The sequence below is a fragment of the Aythya fuligula genome, chromosome 4 (assembly GCF_009819795.1).
Source record: "Aythya fuligula isolate bAytFul2 chromosome 4, bAytFul2.pri, whole genome shotgun sequence".
Classification (NCBI taxonomy): Eukaryota; Metazoa; Chordata; class Aves; order Anseriformes; family Anatidae; genus Aythya; species Aythya fuligula.
In genome coordinates, this window is record NC_045562.1 from 20478865 (window position 1) to 20501552 (window position 22688).

The following is a 22688-nucleotide window of genomic DNA, read 5'->3' on the forward strand; positions in this document are numbered from 1 at the left end:
ATGTTCCCTGCTGGCCCTGTGAACTTGAAAAATATATATACCTTCTCTTACAATAAGCTACGGTCAGTTGGAATCTTTCTACGCTCTGTGCTGTGTGCATATCATGATTGCTTATTGCTGTAGGGTTTCTCCACAAGCACAACTATCAGCATATAGAAGGGCAGATTTTTACAAAATAGCAACTGAATCACATTTCTCTTAAAGTGATGTCTACAATGAAAATTGATGCTTTATGGACTTGTAGGCTTCCTTTTCAATATAAAAAGTGTTGGAGTCTATAGAAGAACAGACTTGTCTAATGTGGTGATCAGAAGACTACTGTCCTCTGTATTATTACACACACATACTTAAACTTCCCAACAACACTACAAAGAACAATCTCTGCTCTGTTCCATAAAGAGGTGAGCAAACTGACAGGAGTCCATAAATCCTACAGGGAGTTGACATCAGAAGCAGCTGGAGCTTATTGCTTTTATATGAAAACTGCACTGTACATCAAATGGAGATATGTGACCTAACAGCTTCAGCACTGACCTGCAGGTCTCCCAGGCTGGCAGTAGTTGCCTGCCCTGCAGTTTAGCAGGTTGATATATGTTCGGGAGTACACGGATTTCAAGGACCTGAAGAGACAGGGTTGTCATCTAAGTAGGAAGGTTGCATTTTTGATGCACTACAGAGGCCTCCTACTAGCCCTTTTTAGACTTATAATGAAGAAAGCTCTTGGCAGACTAAGGAGGACAGATTACTTCCCCTCCAGTCCACCAGTTTTCTTAAATTAAGCCTGTTTGTTTTAATAAGGCGTATAGCGACTGCTACAAACCGGGACTGCTCCTCTGGGGAGGAGGAAATGTTCTGCATAATTGAAATACTTCGTAGTAGGGAAGGAGATTTTCAAAATCCTTGTCAAGGTCACATGTACACAAAATATATGGAGTCCTCTGCTCAAAACGAAGCCTTTTTAAAACAAGCATCCTGAGGTTATTTCAGTTCTGCTCACCACACTTGTTCTCACAGTAATCAAAGTCTGTTATCCGGATGCCTGCAATATCATGACTCACTGGGTAACGATGACAGTGTCTCACACATACATCAGCCGCTGCTTTATAAGACGAGGAAATCGTGAACTTCCAGTACTACTTAATCTGCAACGTTTCTTTTCCCATTTTTATTAACTCAACTGCAGGTTAACTCTTGAAATACTGTATCTTCTCTTCTGCCAATGACAACAAAACATCTCTCTATCTTGTATGTGGAAAACCAGTGTGGCCCATGGATTTTTTTTCAAAGAGGAGAGAGGAATCCTTCCAACAGATAGTTAGGGCAAGCCCCAGCCTGGTCATACCTTTGGACCTTCTGGCCCAATATCCTGCATGCCTGTGGCTTGTACCTAAGGAACATGCCAGGAGCACAGGGCCTGGCAAAGGATGGAGAGGGCAGCTTAACCCAGCTATGCCCGGCAAGCTGCTGAGCTTTTAGGCCGCTTGAAGGCCTGTGGCCTTGCTTTTTATTATTTTGACCCTGTTCTGAGTGCTGCTACAATTTTTTATTTATTTATTTTTAAAGTGTCTGCACTGTGCAGCGTGCGCTAAGTGCTAGGTGAAGGAGAGGGGAAATGCAAGTTTCCCAAAATCCATTCTGTGTTTCCAGACTGTGCTTTTATCCCTTCCTGTTTGCAGACTGCTTCCTGCAGCCCTCAGGGGCTGAGCGTGGGTGGCTGCCTTAAAAATAGCCTCGGATTTGGCAGACATTGCAAGCGGAGAAGGAGCCAGACATCAGCCACGCGTGTGGCACCACGGCAGCCTGTTGGTGTGGCACCACGGCAGCCTGTTCATGTGGACTGTGCACAGCGTGTTGTGTGGGCCACGGGTCCATCAGATCCGTCTCTTCTGGCTTCAGGCCTCTGAAAATTGTCTGTCTCAGGCTGAGCTAATTACCCAATCTCTCTGTGCAGTTAATAGAGAGCAATATGCTCCTCCAGAGAAGAACTCCTCCCGGATACCTTAGATGCCTGTCTTGGGATGGCATGAATTGCTTTCAGGAGGTGTGTCTTTATCGGCTGGGAAGGGAGCACAGCTTCTGAAACTAGCTTTTAGGTGGCCAATCTGGGGGACATGGACTGCTACCTAGAGGACCTCAGTGAAAGGTAGTCGAGTCAAGAAAACCATATTAGTTGCACTGTAAGGGGTTCCTCAGTTCAATTCACATCTTTTCAGCTGATTTGCTCAGCGCTCTTAAGCAAGTGGCAGCACTGGTGTTGTTGGTGGTATCCTTCTGCTGGAGAACACAAATCAGATCGTGCTCTTTTTTTTTTTTTTCTCTCTCCCTGAAGGTCGCCACTGTGAGGTCCATCAGATGATTGGAAACTACATGTGGGACCCAAAGACAAATGTATCTTTCGATATTGGCGTGAACAAAGAAAGCCTGCTGCCTCTCTGGTGGAATGGATCGGAGCCTTTGTGGGTCACAATGACGAAAGAAAAAAAGAACGTTTTCATGTACTACTGGCCAGGTCAGTATGACAAAAATTACTACTTGTCAATGGTGCATCTTTACGTCTAAGCACCCCATACTCCAGAGGATGCCTTTTTCACACACTACAGTTCTGAAATACAGACAAGAATTACAAGTATATTACAAATCACTTAAGGAAATTAATTCTTTTTTCATAGGTCATGGCAGTTTGCATATGCTGAGGAAGGAAAACACTCAAGTGTCACTGGGGGTAATGTTCCACCAGACATTACCTTCAGGGACAGTGTTGGCTTGCGGAGCATCTCCTCCTCCACTGACTGCTCCTTCCTCCTGCCTACCTCTAGCCTCTGCTGTGCCAAAGGGTTCACAGAGCAATGCAGTAGACTATGTCGCTGATCAAAGTCAAACAATAACCATCCTCCCCCAGTGTTTGTTTGTTTTTAACCAGGAAAGCAGTAGCTGGGAAATTAAAGCAATCTATTTTAATTGTGGGGCAACAAAATCCAGCTGAAAGCTATGCATCTTTTGGTGACTTGCAGTGAGCACTGTTGCCTTCCTTCATCATTAACTAACCAGAGGTCACAGCTGCTCTAGGTTTGAGCCATTCATCTGGAGGCACTTGGCCTTGCCATTCCTGCTTTGTTGGGTATTGGAGCACTGAAATCCCTAGGGGTAGAAAATAATGAGTCTTTTTAAAAAATATGAGTATATCCTTAGGCTGTCCACTGAGGGAACTGTGTGGAAATAAAAGTTCTAGCTGTGCAGCCAGACCAAGCCCCATGCAGGTTATCCACCTTCTTTGCTTCTTGACCTTCTAACAATGCAGCTTAAGCAGTAGGCAAATGTTGACTCGTGCAACTGCAGACTGGAGGACCATATGTTAGAAGAGCTGTACTGAATACAGCCAGAGACAAGGCAGGGCAATGAGATCTGAGTCACTCTGTAGGCTCCCAGCCAGCCTGTCTCCTTCATACCAATGCACGGGTGCCTGGTCACGCTCTCCCCACGCAACGCAGCTGATGGTGTCCCGGGAGAAAAGCCACAGTTCTCAGGAAACAGAAGGAAGAGCAAACCAAGATGGAAAAGATTGAAAAGCTAGAGCATTTCTACAGTGGTGACAAGCAAGAAGATCTAAGGGTGACAATATTGCCTTACAATACTGGGCTGGAAGTGCAGACTAGATATAGTATTTTGGAATACCCTGAAAACAAAACAAAACAAAAACAAAACAAAACAAAAATTAATTTTATTGGGTCACCCAAGTGACTTAACAGCAATGCAAATAGTCAGAAATAGAAATTATAAAAGAATGTTCTTCTAAAAATTTATGAGAAGACCTGTTTCTACAGACTACAGACATTTTTAACTATTGAAATAACTGCACTGAGTAGATATAATTATGTACTGAGTAGGCGTAACAGTCTACAGAGGGCTACCAAAACCAAAAGAGCAGGATCCCTCTCTGTTAAATGCCCTTAGAGTTTACCAAGTTCCTACATGTTACCTTTTGAGCACTGGGGTCCAGATGTAACAGGAGTACACAGAAGTGCACAGAAGCCAAAATGCAGTAACATTTATTTATTAAAATTTCCCCATATGATTTTTGAGGCATTTTCTAATTCCATGGTAAGCACGGAATCCCTTCTAAAAATTCTAGATTTATTACTTTAAAGCTTTAATTCTTAAAAAGGCATTTGACTGGGAAAGTGATCCCCAGCACAAAGTCTAGAAAATCTAAGCCCCAGCACAGAGGGACACAAAGCAGAAGGGGCACTGGGTGTAAATACTCTGCCATCACAGCTGTATCTGTGAGCCCAGCACAGACACAGCAAAGCCCATGTGTGGGCAGAATTCAGCTGGGCTGTCCTAGCCCCAGGAGCGGAGGAGAAAAAATTACCACCATGCTGAGTGTCCCAGCCACTGCTTGTGCTGAGAGCTCTCGTGGTAAGCACTTGGCTTGTAGGAACATTTTCCTGCCTTGTTCATGGCAGCACGGTCTCACTTCAGAGATGAACACAGTGGGTTTATATTTTTTTTTTTTTTTTTTTTTTTTTTCTCCTTTCAAGGCATTCCTGGGGTAAAAGGTTATATATCCTCTGAATATTTGATTGCTTTGTAAAACACAATAGCTAATGCCATATCGGAGGTGCAACACATGGTCTCACACCCAGGTCTCCTGTTGGAAGCATTGCCACCCCAGCAGATGGTGAAGCCCCAGAGGAGTGCAAGAGCCTCCTGGTGGTACCACAAAAGTCAAAGCTTTAGAGCGCTCAGCCTGGAAGGTGATGTAACCCCATACCCTCAAATAGTCTCATTTTTCAGCAGCATATGCAACAGCTTCAGCTGAAGTGCAGTGACATCTTTTCTAAATACTGAAATGAGAGAAAAGGGAAAAAAGCCTCCAAACCCAACCTTTTGCCATTTAAACACAACATTTTCCAGACCATGGAGCTAGTCTGGAAAGTTTTCAGACCTTTTTGTTATGACATGGAGTGTCCAACTGTTAAATCAATGTTTAGAAATGCAATTTAAAGCTGGCAGAGGTTCAAGTCTCCATGTCAGATAGATAAAGAAGAATCTATATATCACTGCGAAAGAACTCCTTATTCCAGCTCCAGAAGTTACGGTTTTTAAATAAAGGTTTAGTGTCATATAAAACTGTGCAGAAAGGTATTTAACATTAAATCTCAGCAACACAACTCATCTATTTGTACCATGAAAAAACTTAACATTCCCTTTGTCTGGCTCCAAATCCTTTCAAATATCCTTTCCCATTATATTTAAATGAGAAAATTTACCAGCTGTCCTGGCCTCCACCAGCACAAAATATAATTTACTACAGGGTCTTCCAGGCCGGTATTTTGGAATTTTAACAAGCCTGAACATTGAAAATCCAATCTTAAGTCCTGCTCACTACAGGGAGAAACAAAGAAAGAAAGAAAGAAAACAACACACACAGAAACAAAAAACAAACAACAACAAAAAAAATCCAAAACAACAACAAAAACAAACAAACAAAAAACAACATGCAAGTTCTTGATGTCTAATCTAGGCAGCCTGAATTTTTAATGTTGCTGTCAATGAACTGCATGCTTGAAGACCAATGCTTAGTGGCCAAAAACTGTTTCTAATTGTTGCTGCTTTTGTAGTCTTTTATTTCATGCTTATCCCTTGACAATCTAGAAATAGCAAAGATAGAGATATCAAAAATATCTCAGATCCCCAAGAGGTTGATGCTGCCAATGAAAATTGTTTTGTGAGTAATTCTGAGGAATGGTATCTGAGAAAATTATAATCTGATGTCAGCATCTGAAGAGAAAAAAGAGGCAAAGTCATTATATTAGTCATTGGTTATGAGCAGTTATCCACCCAAACTAAACTGCTAGGCGTCATTTCTCAATTTAGTCATGACTGGCCTTGTGTTTCCAAATGCATCCTTACCACAAGATGGCTTTGGAGCCAGTCTTTTCCCAAACTCAAGTGTCAGAGGACAATTTGGCCATGAAGTTCCAGTTTTGTCCTGAAATACCATTTAAACCCACAGAGGAGTGCTGCATTGTCTCCAGCCTTGAAGAAGCCTAAAAACTCGAGTTTTGCTGCTGGTAGCACCCAGGACATCAAGCACAAGAGTGCATTTGAGCAACTGTGTCTTATGCTACTGATTGCAGGAATTTCATTGACCAAAATCCCAGCCAGGCAGATGTCATATGGGCGTGAGACCACATTGCATGGATCTGCTAATAGGCATGTGCTCAGCCAGAGCTGAAGATGTGTGAATTTATATGGTGAAAGGTTGTAATGGCCACTGCAGCAGAAGAAACTGGGCTAGAGTTAACTCCTTTAGAAATGGGTCACCTATCATTTCAGCATGTAAATTGGGTGTCTGTGTTCAAGCTTGTCAGCTGATTCATAAGCATCAGATTCCCAAAAGTAGGCTGTGCAGTTACTGAAGGCCTATTTTCAGCAAATCTTGGCCTAAATAGAGCAAATAGGAGATACATGGTATCCTAAATTGGACAAAGCCAAAAGCATGGTATTTCATGATATTTCACCTGTTGCAGTACTGCATTATTCGTAATTGCCTATTGCAATTCCCGCTGCAATGCCAAGTCTCTTGGTCAGCTTATTTTGCAAGATGTTTGCTTTTGCCTGTATCCCAGTATTGCATCTCAGCAGTATGAGCTCACATGGGCTGAAATGCATGACACAGGCAAATTCTCTTTACTGAGTGTGCCAGTGATTAAACCACTGCAAAACACCTCTGAAAGTAGCTCTGCTTGCCCTAGTGCCCCCTCTGGACTTACACCTCCTATGCAACCCTAGTTCTTCTCAAGCCATGTCAGCTTCTGACGGTCCATAATGCCCCTCTCTTCCAGCCCAAAGGAGAGGCAAAAGCAAAATGACCCAAATCTAGGCAGATCCAGGGTACTGCTTAGAATTGCCTTTTTGACCTGACTGTATTGCTGTATAGAGTCCATTTTCTAAAAGATCTCTTTTTCTCCTTGTGCCCCAGCAACACAGCAGAAAATGCATAGCTGTGATGGGAGGACTCTGGGGTTCTCTAAAGATAATTTGCATGAATCCAGTGTTTGTGAAAGCACTGTTCTTTTAAATATTAATGCTATTCAGCAGCACACAGTAACCAGAGAGCAAAAGGGCAGAAAACCACAAAAACAAGTTTTTGTGTGTTCAGGGCCATGTTCTCCTGTAGGATTTGTTGCCACAAATTTCTGGACTGTATTTTGCAAGGAAGGCTGCAAGTTACCAAGAGAGGTAATTGGTTTATACTGTTTTAACAAGACCTCCTGGGAAACAGATTTAATAGTGGAGAGCCAGAATCACATAATAAAATACAGTTTATAGAGGACATTATGATGTAAGATACAGTGTGTCTAAGTGGAAAGTATTTGCTGAACTTTGAGGGAACAATATCTAAATCTATTATGCTGGAAGTCTGGGAGTGAGGATACGTGGCCACAGTAGTTAAGATCAAAACAACCAAGTGATTTAGGTGGAAAGGGTCTGTCATGAGGCCATCGGAGCTTTGTCCTGGGAAGGTCACACACAGACCTCCTTTTAAAGAGGGAAATAAAAGGATCCAATGTTCGTTTTGCTAAAAGCACTCATCCAAAATGCCCCTCTCCCCTTTCCCATTCCCAACCACAAAGTTTCCAGCACGGAAGGTGTAAGGTAAGTCATGTCACAGGGAATTTACTGTGAACTTGGACCCCACACCGTGGGGTCTGTAATGAAAGTGCAAAACTTAGCACATTTTTCATTTGTAGGTTGTGAGGTCGAAATCCTTGGAGTCAGACCAAGCTATTGCCGCGAATACTTCAGTGTCCCAACAGACAAAAACTTTGCAGATGCTATCAGTGACGCTCTCGAGTCTTTCCGGTACGTCATTAAAACTCGGCAGTGTGGTGTTTCCTTCCCCAAGGGTAAATATTTGGTTTTACTATCAGCCTTGCTGTAGGACAGTTTTCAGGATTGGCTCCCACACAGGATGATGGAGTCCAAAACTGGTTCATAATACTGTCAAAGAAACACGCTCATATAGAGGAACAGGCAGTTATATTAAGATTAGAGGGAAATTTGTGTTCCTTTTTTCATGTGTAGATCACAACACAGAGGAGACATCCCAGCTGTTTTTTGTTTTTTTTTCCTTGCTGTTTCAAAAAACTTCAATATCAAGCTGTGAGAATCTTCTCACTGACCTGCAATAGCAGGCTTTGAAATGCAGAGAGTGCTCTTAGGAATTAGGAAATTTGAAAATTCAACTCCAGCCCCCTGTTTACAAGACCAATGTTTTGGCTCCTTCTGCATTGTAGAACATCTTAGGTACAGCGCTTTTGGAGCAGGCTTTAATTCTGTGCAAATATGAGTATTATGGGAATATATTTCTCTGATGTCTCCTAGAAAAACAGCGTGCTCTGTATCCAGCTTTCCAGCTGCACCATCTCTCATCCAAACATTAACAAAGGGAGAGTTCCCAATAGCTTGTAAAATCAGGGAAGATTAGGTTTGTTGAAACTACACCACCACATGCATAGCCTATGCCTTATCTTTGCTATAAATCAGCTTCCTCTTTTAAAACCTTTTTGGTTCCATCATTTATCCAGTTTAATCCGAAAAGTCGCGTATTCGGATGCTGAGTGTTGCTTGTCTCCAAAATGATGACGGAGCTGTTGGGGACATGGCTCCCAGTTGCACTCCTGGTCCTGCTGCACAGATGCTCACAAATCACAGTGTCGTTTACAGCATGGGGCTTTGAGAGAAGCTGTCTCATGTGAGATGTTTGATCCTGAAATGATTTAGCTTACATTTTAAGGTTATCTGCATGTGACATGAGGAGCTCATATGCTCATATGGCATGTGCCATAGGAAGCTTTTGTGGAACTTCTGCAAAAGTTGTAATTCAGTGAATAAAGAAGGGAATGGGAAACTGAATACAGAAACCAGACCTGATTTCTGGCAGAAACACAGAATTACCACAGAAAGATTTTTGGTTGGGTATCATCTGGGGATGGGTCAGGATATGCCTGAAGCTTCCTGCCTGGGTCTCTGTGAAGGAAGATGTGTAAGGCTGCTCAGGAAGGGTTGCAGCTTTGTAACTGTGAACACGATTAAAAGCAAAGCACGAACTGCTAAAAGCTCCAGCCCTTCAAGCTGCTCTTTTGGGTAGCTGGAGTCCATTGAAAAAGTTTCAATAGCTAATTCACCCGGAGTCACAAGGCTGCTTGCTGCGGCCTTCAGTGAAAAGGGCAGGGACACACGAAAGTCAATAGGGCAGCTCACAAGAAGTGAAAGCTGGAAATTTCAGGAAGAGAGCAAATCCATGTTACCATGATGTCTGCAGTAAACTTCAGCTACAGCCTTCCGAAGAGCACAAACCCCACAAATCGCACTGGACCTGTGGGAGGCTCCCAGGGAGGCTCAGTCCCTGAACCATTTCCATTTGCACAGCATCCCCTCTTGAATTTCTGCCTGACTTCCTTTCCTCTGAACTGAGCTCCCTGCCTGCAGCAGGGTGAGGAAGAGGAAATAGGCATGATGATTATGAATATTTTTATCTGGATCAAATGATCTTCTAGTTACAGGTGAGAAGACACAAAGCAGTCTACGCAGAGAAATAACACAGGCACTGCAGCAGAAGAAAACTGCTTCAATAGGTTCAGTGAGAGTTTATGCAGCACAGAAGTTACAGGGTTAAATTTCAGAAACTAATTTGTCCCTAATATAGATGGAAAGTAACAATTAAAATGAAATGAAGGGGAAGGGAAAGGCTGCTTCACTTCAATGGTTTTAAAATCCTGCGGAGTGAGAAGGAGCACTGCTCTGTGGTGACTGGTGGAGAAATTCCCAAGGCAGAGACATTCAGCTGCCTACAGGACGCCTCTTTAGAGGCCTTTAGCAAGCTCACAAGTAAAATGATAGGTCCTAATTTCATTCAGCCAGTTCCTCACCTCTGATTCTTGTCTTCTGTCTCGCTCCTTACCCCAGACTACTGGCAAGCCTTTATTAAGAGAAGCCAGACCTGTCAGAACACCACACAAACATCTTTTTGTAGGGATCTTGATCTGAATCAGGGCATGTCTTATGGATGGCACACCCTAGCACATATTAAGTACAGTAGAAAAAGACTGTTTGAACTTCATGAGCATGAATTTGTGATTTTATCCACACGACTGCTCTCAGGAAGGTTTACAGTGAGTTGTACAGTGGTCATGAAAATGTAATTAAGCACTGATGTATGTGCTACCCTTACTAATTGGGCTGAGGACATTCAGTGCAGAAATGTGTGACCAACTAACCTTGTTCAGCTCTAAGATTACCCCGTTTTTCCTCTGTTCATTGGTCAGATGAAATAAAAACCCCATCTAAAATCTCATCCCAATTCATAGCACACGGGTTTCTGCAGGGTTATGGAAGAGCCTGTCCTGAGTTGACCTGGGTAGTTTGGAAGGCTTCACACAGGAGAAAGCCAAAAGTGCCAAACCTTAATTAAACCAGATTTTACTTGTAACTCCCACAATCCTTTTAATAAGGGGGTTGACCTGTGGAAGAAGAACTCAGTATTTCTTCTGGCTCTTTCTTTGTCATTAAATGAATAGCCATCTTCCTAAGTTGAAGACATAGCAGAGGGCTCCCAGGCCAGCCTGTGTTCACACATGACAGTCTCTACCTGGCACCTCCAATGTGTGTGGGTGGGAATAAGAAGCCCAGTCGTCAGCAGCAGGTAGAAAAGCAGAGGCTGGAAGCAGACAATGTTCCTCTGTTTTTTTTGGGGCTCTAAGTCCGAGCGAAGAGTGCACTGGTAACTCCACCAGCCGGGAGGGGAAGGCTCCTAGGCCTGTACGTCAGGGCTCCTAGGCCCATGTACCTCAGCCTCTCCCCCTCTTTCTCCCTTCCCTCCAACCTCCAGCAATGGCAGTGCCGAAATGGCCGCGGTGTACTACGAGCGCATCGACGTGGAAGGCCACCACTACGGCCCCTCGTCCGAGCAGCGGAAAAGTGCCTTGAAGGAGGTGGACAAAGCCTTGAGCAACATGATCACCCAGATCAAGGTCAGTGATGTCAGAAAACCGAGCTCCTGGGTGCTGGGTTGGATGTGGTACTTAGCGACATGGTTTAGTGGGTAATATTGGTGGTAGGGGGACAGTTGGACCAGATGGTCTTGGAATTCTTACCAACCTTCATGATTCTATGATTTTGGTTTTCCATATGCTACAATCCTCACTACCTGTTCTGTAGTGATCAAAGTACCAGCATCTGCCGTTCACCGTGCGCTTGTCATCTCAGAGCCCCCAAACGATGTGTGTCTCTTCCCCAGGTGCCAGTAACTTTGCCATTACAACAGTTTTTAGAGAGACCTTTTCAAAAATGGTAATTAATTGAGACCATAACACAGCGTTTGAAAAGTTCTAAAAACTGCTTTTTGTGGCACTATGAAGAGCCTATTTAATGCCTGTTAATTGGATGCATTGGCTGTAAATTTTTATTTCCTCAGAAAGAGAGGCTATTGATATCATGTGGAAGTTAAGACACCATTCCCCCGATTCTTATTCTCGGAGATGGCGTTATAATCCTCCTAGTGGATTATTACCCCAATAGCCCCAGGAAGCCATAAACCAATATATGTGTTGCTCTGTTTATAACTTGTGTTGCTGGCTGGAATTTATGGCAGGCGAATGAATCAAAACTACTTGTTTTGTAAGGTTTGTGGAATCAGGCAATTAACTTTTATGGTAGTTTTTATAGTACCACTCAGAACTCTGTACGTGAAACTTTGTTTTAAAAAACGCTATGCAAACAATTTTGCAGTGAGAAAGAGACGATATCAAGCCTTCGGGTAAATGCCAATTCTGTGAATATTTCTGCTCTCTTTTCACAAGGATAAGTACACCTTAGAGTTTTCTATGTGCTTCAGCAGGAAAATATATTTCTATCTTCACTAAATCATAAGAGCTGTAATGCCAAGTGGCTGTGTTTGGGAGGGGAAGAGAGAAGGCCTTTGCCACAGGTGGTACTGTGACAAAGTTAATCTTCCACAACCATTTTTACCTACAGATAACAAACAGTTGGATAAAATCCTGCCCAAGACCAAGTGGTACAACCAGTTTGTGGGGCTGGGATGTATCATCTGCTTACTTAGTGGGGAACTGGGTCTATTTTGCCAAATCTCTCCTTGGTGCTAACCTGAGACTCTCCCAGGGCAGCAAGTGAGAGCGGACAGCTGTTGTTACAAGTGGTGGCTGAGCTCACTGCAGGATATTTGCAGCCACACTACTTCTGGTGGCCTTCCACTAAAATCAGAGGAGGTCAAATGGGGCTTAAAATTTGCCACTCACTCCACAGAGCAAGGGCCTTCAGAATGATGTCAACGTCCTCCTCTTCTCTGACCACGGGATGACAGACATCTCGTGGACAGACAAAGTGATTGAGCTGAAGAACTACATCAATATGAGCGATACCATTCAAATGAAGGACCGGGGTCCTGTTGTCAGCCTTTGGCCAGTTCCAGAGAAGCACACAGAGGTAAGTACAGCTTATCAGTATTGATTTGTTTCGTGTTTTCTTGGGTCTTATGACAATTGTTTCTTTTGTTTGGTCATAATGTCTAAATTCTGTTCTCAGAGATGTGTGCAGAAATCAGCCTGAGGTTCGTCTCAGGAGCCACACTTTGATCTCATCACTGAAGAGAATTCACACCAGACAACTCAAAAGCATAATCCTTCACTATTATTTGGCACAGATACATGCTTTCAACCCCCACCACTATGTGCTTTTGATAAATAGCTAGAAGATTTTCACTCAAAATCCTTTTTTGAAATGTTATATGTATTAGTCAATTTATTGACTCATTAGCTGGGACTCTTAAATGATCTGGAAGAGGTCAGGCATTCTTATTCCAGTAAGCTTCTACAGAGTTTGAGGAATTAACTCAATTAGACCAGAATTACCAAAAAAGCCCACTTTTACAACGTTCTCCTTTGAAGAATTGTGATGAATAAGCATGTTGGGTTAAATCCCTTATAAAAGCCCAAGGCTAGAACTGCAGGATTTTGAGGAGCAAATTAAAACAATACAGAAAGAAATATGGAAACCACTTAAAAAGAATGAAAATGCAACATCTGTAACTAATACACTAGTGAATTATAGTTGAACTAGAAACCAGTGCTTGAGAAGTCTTTTTTGCTGTCCTCAAAATAGAGATGAGTGGATGTACAAAACAGGCAGTCCACACTCCAGGTGATTTTTTTTTCTATATTATATTTTAGCTAATTCCAGTACATCATAGGACATATGATTCTTTGAAGAGAACACTTGCCAATTGCACTCAAAAAGGCTCTCTAGTAATTGTACAGCTGGGATATCGCAAACATTTTAAATTAGTGCCAGGACTGACAGTTGTCTTAGAGGCACGTGTAAGTCTATCCCTCAAAGTTCCTGCAGGGTATTACAGAGTTTATATATGTCCTCCTCAGCCTTAACTCATCGATCTCTAGTTTTGTACGCAAGACCATCGAACAAGGACAAGTATAAATTGCCACTTCACACTGACATGTTTTGTTTTGTTTTGTTTTTCTGACAAAGCCCTTAAGCACATGCTTCTCTTTTGTTAACCAGCCTAATATCCCCGAGGAGAATAAAATGCAATGTCTCACATCATGGTTTTATTTTCTTCCTTCATTTCTTTTTAGGACTTCTTACTGGAGTGCTGCTACTTTAAGTAAAATTAATTTTTCTTTTTCCCACGAGCCAGACTCCGCTATCCTAACTCACTTTGGAAAGCCCCGTTCAGGAATTAGATCGTATCAGAATGTAGCGGTATCAGATTTAAGAGTTATGCCACTTTGAAGCACCAGAAGTACTGATGAAACACAATGACCATGCACTAGTGGGAGGGTTGGGCTGAGTCCTGCCATCCCACCCTTATTCCTTCTTTCTGGTGACCACAGACAGGGCGGGGAGTTTCAGTGTTGGATAGATGCATGCATGAAGCACCCCAGCTAGACAATGCAGATTGCATGTGTACAAATGCATCACATATGCAGGGCAGACTTCACTAAAAGGGTAATGAAGAACCTTTCATTCTTGTTGCAGTCTTTGAAGAGCTCTTTCTTCCTGAAGATTATTTGTATATAAGCAAAGAGTGCTTTAAGCTCTGGGGACTCCAATAGCGGCCTTCTTTATGGCACATGAACATCTTCTTTAGGCATTTCAAATATTTTCCTGAATAACTGTGGCTTTAACCACATTTGTGTAATTGTATTCCAGATGGTATGATTAATATTAATAGGCCACCAGCACAGCATTGTGCACCTTCAAAGCTGCAGGCATTGACTGATTAATCTCACAGCATCCTTGTAAAGCAGATAAGTAAGCACTACCAATCCCTTTGATAGGGATAGAGAGGTTAAGTATAAGAAACCAAGGCAAGGTGGTATTAATTGTTCGCTCAAGCACACAGAGGGAAGAAGAGAATATCCCTTTTCCTCATCTGTCCACTTCATGTCTTTGAGCACCCTTCTTTTCACCACTTAGCTTATGGTCTCCTTTAGTTTGGTTTTCACTGGTCCGTGTCTGTATGTCTATATACTTACATGCATACATTTGTGAGTGCATGTATTATAAGTGTGTATAATGCCTAAGTTTTTCTATCTGCTTATGGCCCAACTTTTCAGAACCTCCAAAAACTTATAAGGAGATTTTGCATAGCCATCACTTTAGGACTAGCAATGTCCCAAATTAAATGAACTGGGGATTAGACATTTAAAAAACTCATGTGTATCTACAGACCCATAGGTGTGCATATGCTCTTTATAGCCATATGGTATCCTAACATTTGTTTTCTTTGCAGATATATCAAAAATTGAAAGTTGTGGAGCACATGGATGTTTATAACATACAGGATATTCCAGAGAGATTTTTCTACAAAAAAGGAAAATTCGTTTCTCCTCTAACTCTTGTTGCTGAGAAGGGATGGTTCATAGCAGAGGTAAAGTACAGAAGCAAAAGACATTAATGTGAAAAGGTGCAATGCATGAACTCAGGAAGAAGAACATATAATTCTGTGCTGGACATTGAGTCAAAATATTACATCATTTACTTGTGCTGACTGCAGTGCTCACATCAAACATTGCGTGCTTGAAAGATCCTAAAGACACGACACCTATGCTGATGCTAGACAAAGTTAAGAATATATGATGGTTCCTTAAAAAGGACATTTTGTATTTTCCATTATGGTCGTGTTGATTTACTCCTCTTCCCCCGCCAATTTACCATCCTCTCTCAGTTCTGCTCTTGACAGATGTAAAATGATTGCTCCCATTCCAAGATCTTACTGTCCCTCCATTCAGTGGTACTTTACTACTTTTCTTTCTGTCTGGCTTCCCACCCACCAGACTCTATTCTAAAAACACCCCTTTTCTCCCAGGTCTTCCAGCCACAAAGAGAGTCAGGTTGTGGGTTTACTCCTCAGAGATACCCAGTGCACACATGGCAATTCTGAGAGCCTGTTAGGCAGACAATCAGACTTGCATATTAAGAGATTTGCATACCAATGTATTATTACCCCTTATCATTATTATTGTCATCATCATTATTTTGTACTTGTATCTCTGCTGACCATCTCCACACTGCAGACATCAATCGCATCCCAGCACAGCTCAGAGGTTACGTTGTCAGTAACATGGTGACAGAGCCAAGGAGTCCTGATCTTTATCTGTTAATGCCCCAGCATGGTCATTAGGCCATATTGCCTTGCAGTTCATGGGAACTCAGCTGAGCATCTTCCTGCACCACCCTCAGAGGTGTTGTTCACCTGGCTTTGCTCAGGATGGTCCACACTGCCACATTTCTTGCTAACTAACCTGACTTTAGGACAGGGATTTCCACAGTTAAATAAAAATACATATCTAAAAAAGCCCAGTTGTTTTGGGGTACAGATGGATGAGCACCACACCTCTGGTTAGAATACATATTAAAAAGCCACAGTTAAGGTTCAGACTAGTAAAGTAAGCATTGGAAACATTTTTGCTGATTTTTTTTTTTTTTTTTTTGAAAAACTATAAGTAAATTCTTTTGTACAGTATGAAATTCAACACAGAACATTTTTACATATTCTGTAAAAAATGCTCTTTAAAAAATCATTGAAACTCTGACAAACCTTAATAACAGTGCAGCAAACACTGCTGCTATGGTAATTATTTCTGTCTCTCAGCCCATTCCTTCCCATTGCTTCTGATTTTCAAGAATGTCCTCTCATTAATTCTGTCAGATCTTCCTTATCCTCAGTACGTTTTCATTATCCATGAATGGGATGTGAAAATGAAAGTTTCCTGTCATATTTTTTAAGCAATAATTGAGCCTTCTATTATACTTCCTGCCCAAGCCATTGCAGAGAGGATATTCAGCTCTTCACTATCACCCTCATGGGATGTTTTAACTCTCTGTTGGCTAGTTGTTAGATATAAGCTGTTTGATTCATTTCTTTTTAACACACTTTGCCTAATTATTTTTTTTGAGAGGCAAAGGGGATGTATGTGGAAAGCTGTTTTGGAACCACACCAAGCAGAGCACGACGTACGGAGGTGCTATGGTAGGACGAGGGAAACGAGTCTGTTTTCTCCTTGCCTTGCTCTGAGCACTGTCAGGGAAATAGATGGAGACAAGGAAAGAGATTTAATTTGTCAGCTAAAATTGTTCAATTATCTGCTACATCTGCTGACTATTACACACAAAGAAACACAAGGGATACTCCAGGGGTTCCTGTGGAGAGCAGACGAAAGAGCTGCCCTTCGCAGCCATAATCACTGCCATCCTCGGTGCTCCTGTGCACGGGAATGTCCTTCTCTGGAAGAGGAGGGAAACACATTCAGAAATGACTCGATGCTCCGGGCAGGGGTAGTGGCACCATTTGCCCCGGGGTGGGATGCAGGAGACTCTGTCGGGGCATCTTCTGTGCTCCTGTGATGGAGCAGGAAGCCCAGGCCTGGCTTTAGGAAACTGCAGCTCCTGCTGTGACCACTGGAGAAATTAACACCAGGGGGTTAACGAACTGTCAACTGATGTTCCTTGTCTTGGTGAGTGAGATTCCTACTATAGTTTTAGGGATATCCAGAGTGTTGCCTGGGCTGCCATCCCATGGGACTAGCTGAACTCATGGAGTGGGTTGGTGCGGCATTTCGAGAGGACCCTAAGGATCGTTTCTTCCCCAGGGGCAGGAAACGACACCGCTACAGCTGGTCTGTCAGGAGCTATCAATATGCAGCAGGAGAGACTAAGGAAGGAAATTAAAAGTATGGCTTAGGAGTGTAATATGGGGAAAGAAAAACAAGAATTATGATTCCTTATGAATTCCTTAAAGCAGGAAGATAAAACTTGTCCACGCCAGAGACAGGGGAAGGAAGAGAGCAAAGGTTGCATCTTGGACTGAGTTCCCTGGAAGGAACCTCCTTGCTTTAACCCCGTGGGGTGGTGCAGCACGTGGTGGCACGTGGTGGCAGCGGGTGGCACGCCATGGTACTAACGTGCCCTGCTGTTGTTTCCCAGAGCAGGGACAAGCTGCCCTTCTGGGAGAACGGCACGGGGAAGAGGGAGGCCTGGCAGAATGGCTGGCACGGCTACGACAACGAGCTCATGGAGATGAGAGGCATCTTCCTCGCGTACGGGCCAGGTACGATGCCACCATCCCTGTCCCCACCAGGGGCACAAGTGGGGCTGCCCCAGCCGGGTGTCCCGGCCCTGGCACCCACCGTGGCACCCGGGGCATCCCACTCCTCCTGCAGCACCATGGCCCCTGCCCCAGCATCCCTGCAGCCCCTGGCACATCAGGGCCTGGGAGGCACTCAAAGATTGCACTTATTATAAGTAGATATCAGGATTTCCTCATCCTAGTCGGCACTGTGAAGGTTTCCATCTCTGTCTCTATTTCATAGCTGAAGAAACAGTGCAGAGAGAGGTGAAGCGATTCGGTCAGCCCCTCTCCTATGTCTCAGCACAGTAACTCCATCCCTTTGGCCTATTTTCCAAGGCTGGCCTAAATTTTTAATTCTTTTTGAAACACATGAATTCTCCTTTTGTTCATGGATTCGGACTCACTAATGCAGAGGGCTGTCTTTGAGGAGGCTGAAACTGCAGCAGACCTCGCCCACCTGTCCGGCGGGCAGACACGAAGCCCCTCATTCCCCCTTCATTGGACCCTTTAACCATTAAGTTAGTCCTAGTCCTAGTCCTAGGCTATGGCAACAGGCAGGAATGAAAGCAAAAAAGAGTGCAAAACACCATTATTTCAGGCTTTTATACCTACCAGTATACACAGCAAAGTAGCTCCTGTATTTGTGTATTTATTTATTGTAGTTTTCGGTTTGGGAATCAAATTGGATTAGAAGTAAAAATAATGAGTGCAAGCATTTAAAGTGTGTTTGCTGAGCCATGCCACAAATTGTATAGATTATAATTATCAAATATAACCTTACAAATTATACTCCAAATTACGCTGAGCATCCCAGCCTGCTGGGTAAATCCTTGGCGTGGCAGCAGAGTCCTTGCCCCACGTTTCAGGGGCCGAGCCCGTTAACGCCTCTCTCCGCCTGCTTTCCCTGCAGACTTCAGATCCAACTACCGAGCGCCTCCGATCAGGTCTGTGGATGTCTACAACATCATGTGCACCCTCGCAGGAGTACAGCCGCTGCCAAACAATGGCTCCTGGGACAGGGTGGAGTGCATGCTCAGGAACACGGCCGCCCTGGCACCGCTGCACCAGCGGAGCAGCTGCGCGCTCGCCCTGGCTCTGCTCTCACTCCTTGCCCAGCAGATCTGGTCGCTGTGATCCCCGAACAATGTTGGTCACTGTCACCAGCAACTTGATCCTTCTCCTTTTTTTTTTCTTTTTTTTTTTGGTATGTGTGTGTTTTGTTCTTTGTTTCTGTGTGTTTTGTTTTTTAAGTTCTTCATTTGAATAATAGCTTTATTAATAGAGTGCTGTCCCCCGCTCAGCCGTCGTGCTCCGCCAGGCGTGAATCCGACCCGTCCTGCTTTTACAGCAGTTGTAACGTGAAGACGAGGTTTGTGCTGCTTTAAACACAGCCAGGAAAGCTGGTGTCGCTGCTTTAGAGTTACAGAGCTGGTGATGGGAGCAGGATTCAGGCTGGCTAACAGCAAACTTTTCTGGTGGGTGCACATGGAGATCCCTGGACATCCAGCACTTCTTACCCCAGCACACTTAACCGAGAGGCTCGCCCTTGTTTCTGCTCCTGAGAAGCTCAGGGGTGGAGGCAGACCTCTGTGCATTTACCTTGCTGTTTCTGGCTTACTCCTTTATCTCCAGCAGACCTCCACTTCTCCTTACAGTGCCAGCCAAGCCCAGTCCCTACCGATCCCTCCGTCAGAGAGCCAAGCTCTTTGATGAGCAATCGTAGTGCCAAGAAAGGTGGGTCAGCAGGAAAGCAGTGAGAGCATCCTACTTCTCCCAGCCTTTCCTTCTCTGTTTTCCCTTAAAGCAAGCCCTGGCACTGCGTGCCCCTGGGGCTGGGCTTTCATCAGTGACCGCAGCTGGAGGGAGGGCTGGGGCAGGAGGGGACTGATGGAAATCCTCCACACCAAAAACTGGAGGACATTGAAATGGCATCTGGACACACCAGGTTAAGGAGCAAGTACAATGAGGAAGCCTGGCATTTAACAGCCTCTCTGCTTTTCCTGGTGAAGATGGTATCCGCTGCTTAGTTGTTTTTTGTTAGTTTATTTTATCCAGTTGTGTTTCTGAAGGTTTCCAACAGCTACTACTTTTCTACCAGCTCCTGCTCTCTGCATCTCTGCCGTTAAAGCAATGTGGTGGGCAGCACATTCCCTTGCTGTTTTTCTTTAGAGGTGGTATTCTGCAGCAGGGAGAGAGGTTTACACAGATGCATCTCTCTCCACCTCTCTCTCAGTTAAGCCTAGCTCAGATTTCCACCTTGGGATATGAAACCCAAAGTCGTAATGGTTGACTTAAATATAGCAGGAGAGCATGGGGCTGCTCTCGGAGGTAATGCATCTGAAGGTCAAGTCAAACGGATGATATAATCCTGAAAACATCGACATAGCAGACATAGTAAATCCCCTGAAAAAAAACATATATATATATGATTTTGCCCTTACTCATCCACTCCAGTGGATCTGCCCTGGGGCAGTGCTCAGCACAGGGCTGGCGGGGGCTGGAGGCAAAGCCAGCAGCTTCAAAGTCCTCCTCTGTTAGCTTAGAAGATGAAGTGCACTGAATTGTTAAACTGTCCAGTTGTCAGTCCTTGGTGTTAAACATGGGAATGTATATAAGCTGTGGCTGTGGTGGGTCGTTAGACAGGTGGTCTTTTTGCATCATTAAGTTTCTACTGTGAAATAAGCATATCTTGAACAGAGCCATAAGGGTCTGATCCCACAAAGTGTCCTTTCCTCCCGGGGAGGCTGACGGCAGGCTGCAGCCTTCAGTCATGCCTTTAGGAGCGCTCAGCACTTTTTCTGATATACCTCTGAGCCAGGAGCTTTCAGTGAAAAACTGCCTTTGGAAGGATTCAGGTCCCTCCCCGTGCAAAATAAACTTCTAAGATGTGTTATTTGTATGGATCCAGAATCAGGCACCATTCTGGTACAGTGAGTTTAAGGGTGAATGATTACCCTATGAAAAAAAATAAAAATACAACGCATTAAACTTGACAAAAGACTTCTGTAATAGCTATAAAGATTTATGTAATGTGTTTTTAAAGCTCAAGTGAACCATCAAATCAATTGGAAAAAAAGGGGAGAAAATCAGTCTTTGTTATTAGACTGTTGAGTATAAAAGGCAATTTAGTGCTTTCTAAGCATTTGCAGTAGCTGTAAAACAAGCATCTATTGTTCAGAGTTCCCTGTTGCTCTTTAATGGACCAGGCTCAATGAATTCGCTGGAGCACATTTTTAAAGTGAGAAAATTATCAGCACACAAGATAACCAAATGACAAAATTGCAAATTCTTGCTTGGAAATCAACAGGATATGTACAGGGCACGCTAATCCCTCCACAGTCTGCAGTTTTAACTCTGACAGTAAAAAGAAGCCAATATTCAGAACTACAGATCCTTAAAGTACAGGGATATGTTCTGATGCTCAATGGCAGAAGCAGAAATCAGACAAACAAATCAGGTCCATTGAGTTGTTCCAGGGATGGGCCACAAGACATGAAGCTGATATTGTGTGTACTTTGTGTAACTCATTTTTGTCACGGTGGCCATATGCAGTGTCTGTCCTTGGAGCAAATACTGCAGAACAAAATCCCTAATTGTGTGAGGTGTTTGACCTTAATGCAAGCAGTGTGTGTGGCAATACACCTCAAAACATACTATATAAAAGGGAAATTTGATGGTAGATCTATAAGAAGCTCATTAGCTTCATGGGAACTAGAGTTGGTTATGTGTGAGAAGCACATCTTTCTTCTGGAAGTTTGTACCTCTGAATCAGTTCACATTCTCAGTCAAAAATCAGTGTCTTGACTCTAGCCTATTTTTCTGTGTACTATGCAACTGAGGTGGGTGTATTTTAAAAACTGGTTCTGAATGGTGTTTTTGTATCATGACTGATTGTGAATGAGTGAATAAATCTAAGAATGCTGTTAGAAAAAAATGAATCTTTTTGTAAATACTGTAAGATTTGGAAAAAAAAACCAAAAAAACAAAAAAAAACAAACAAACAAAAAAAACAAACACACACACAAGAAAACAGCAACAACCATAACACTTTGCCTTTCTTGTTTGATTGCTGCATCAATGTGTGATAGACGGTGTTTGAAGCTTCTGCTGATTAATCATCAGCAAGATGAATGATAACATTGTTTAGAAATGGCAAACTTGTCAGCATGTAAATTAGGGACATGAAATGCATCACATGAGATGCTGTAGCTTGTATATGCAGTGCTTTTTTCCAGACGTATTTCAGTATTAAAGCTTTTGAACAGGTGCATTTTTCACTATTTCTTGTAGCAATTTACCTGCATTAATAATAGTAAGGGCTTTCTTGCCTGCTGCATGCCCCTGCTTTGTAACCAACCTCTGGCCTCCTTGGTGTGTGTCCCCTCCTTGGTCTCTGGGACACGAGCAATCTTTTTACCCTATGTTTGCACAGCACCCAGCTCGCTGGTGCCTGCTCAGTGCCTGCTTGGGGCTTTTATGTGCTTCTCTGTCCGTCCAGCTAGTGAAGAAGGCTCAGCAGGCAAAGCTGGCCTTGTCCTTCCCTGCCCAGCTGGCCGATGCTGGCCAGGCAGATTGCCAAGGAGGGACTGACTCTCACTGCGAATTGGCTCAGAAATCTCTTCTACATTCAATAACTTCTCCAGGGTAACACAAAGCCAAGCAGGCCACAGGGTGCAGTGGAGAAAGGTGGAAATTTGCACCACTGCTCCTCTCACTGGGCACATAAAGAACTGGGGCCTCCAGGAGCATCCGTCCAGGGAGGTGTAACTCACGCTGTTCAGTGGACATGACAAACCATTTTGCTCCTCTATGAATGAGCCCTGAATGGTCTCTCCAGACCCGCTTCTCCAAGCCCACCTTGTTGTGACGTAAGGTGTATGATGTGATGTGTTCACCAGATGTGGTCCTTCACCTGCCGTGCCACCTGTGTGCTCACCACTGATGGGCGAAGATGTGGACACACTTCCCCCCTTTTCCTCCTCAAGTAGACCTGACCAACAGCATGGTCACTAAT

General features: G+C 43.6%; 1 protein-coding gene across 1 annotated transcript in view; it reads left to right on the plus strand.

The window, feature by feature from the left end:
• The window catches only part of ENPP6 (ectonucleotide pyrophosphatase/phosphodiesterase 6), a 30850-nt gene extending 9234 nt beyond the window's left edge, over window positions 1–21616 (plus strand). The window contains exons 2-8 of the mRNA XM_032186970.1: window positions 2330–2509; window positions 7758–7869; window positions 10898–11039; window positions 12331–12510; window positions 14837–14974; window positions 17530–17653; window positions 18585–21616. Coding sequence (XP_032042861.1) covers window positions 2330–2509; window positions 7758–7869; window positions 10898–11039; window positions 12331–12510; window positions 14837–14974; window positions 17530–17653; window positions 18585–18808 — 1100 coding nt within the window. The 3' untranslated portion in view covers window positions 18809–21616. The remainder of the gene's footprint in view (window positions 1–2329; window positions 2510–7757; window positions 7870–10897; window positions 11040–12330; window positions 12511–14836; window positions 14975–17529; window positions 17654–18584) is intronic.
• The last annotated feature ends 1072 nt before the right edge of the window (window positions 21617–22688 follow it).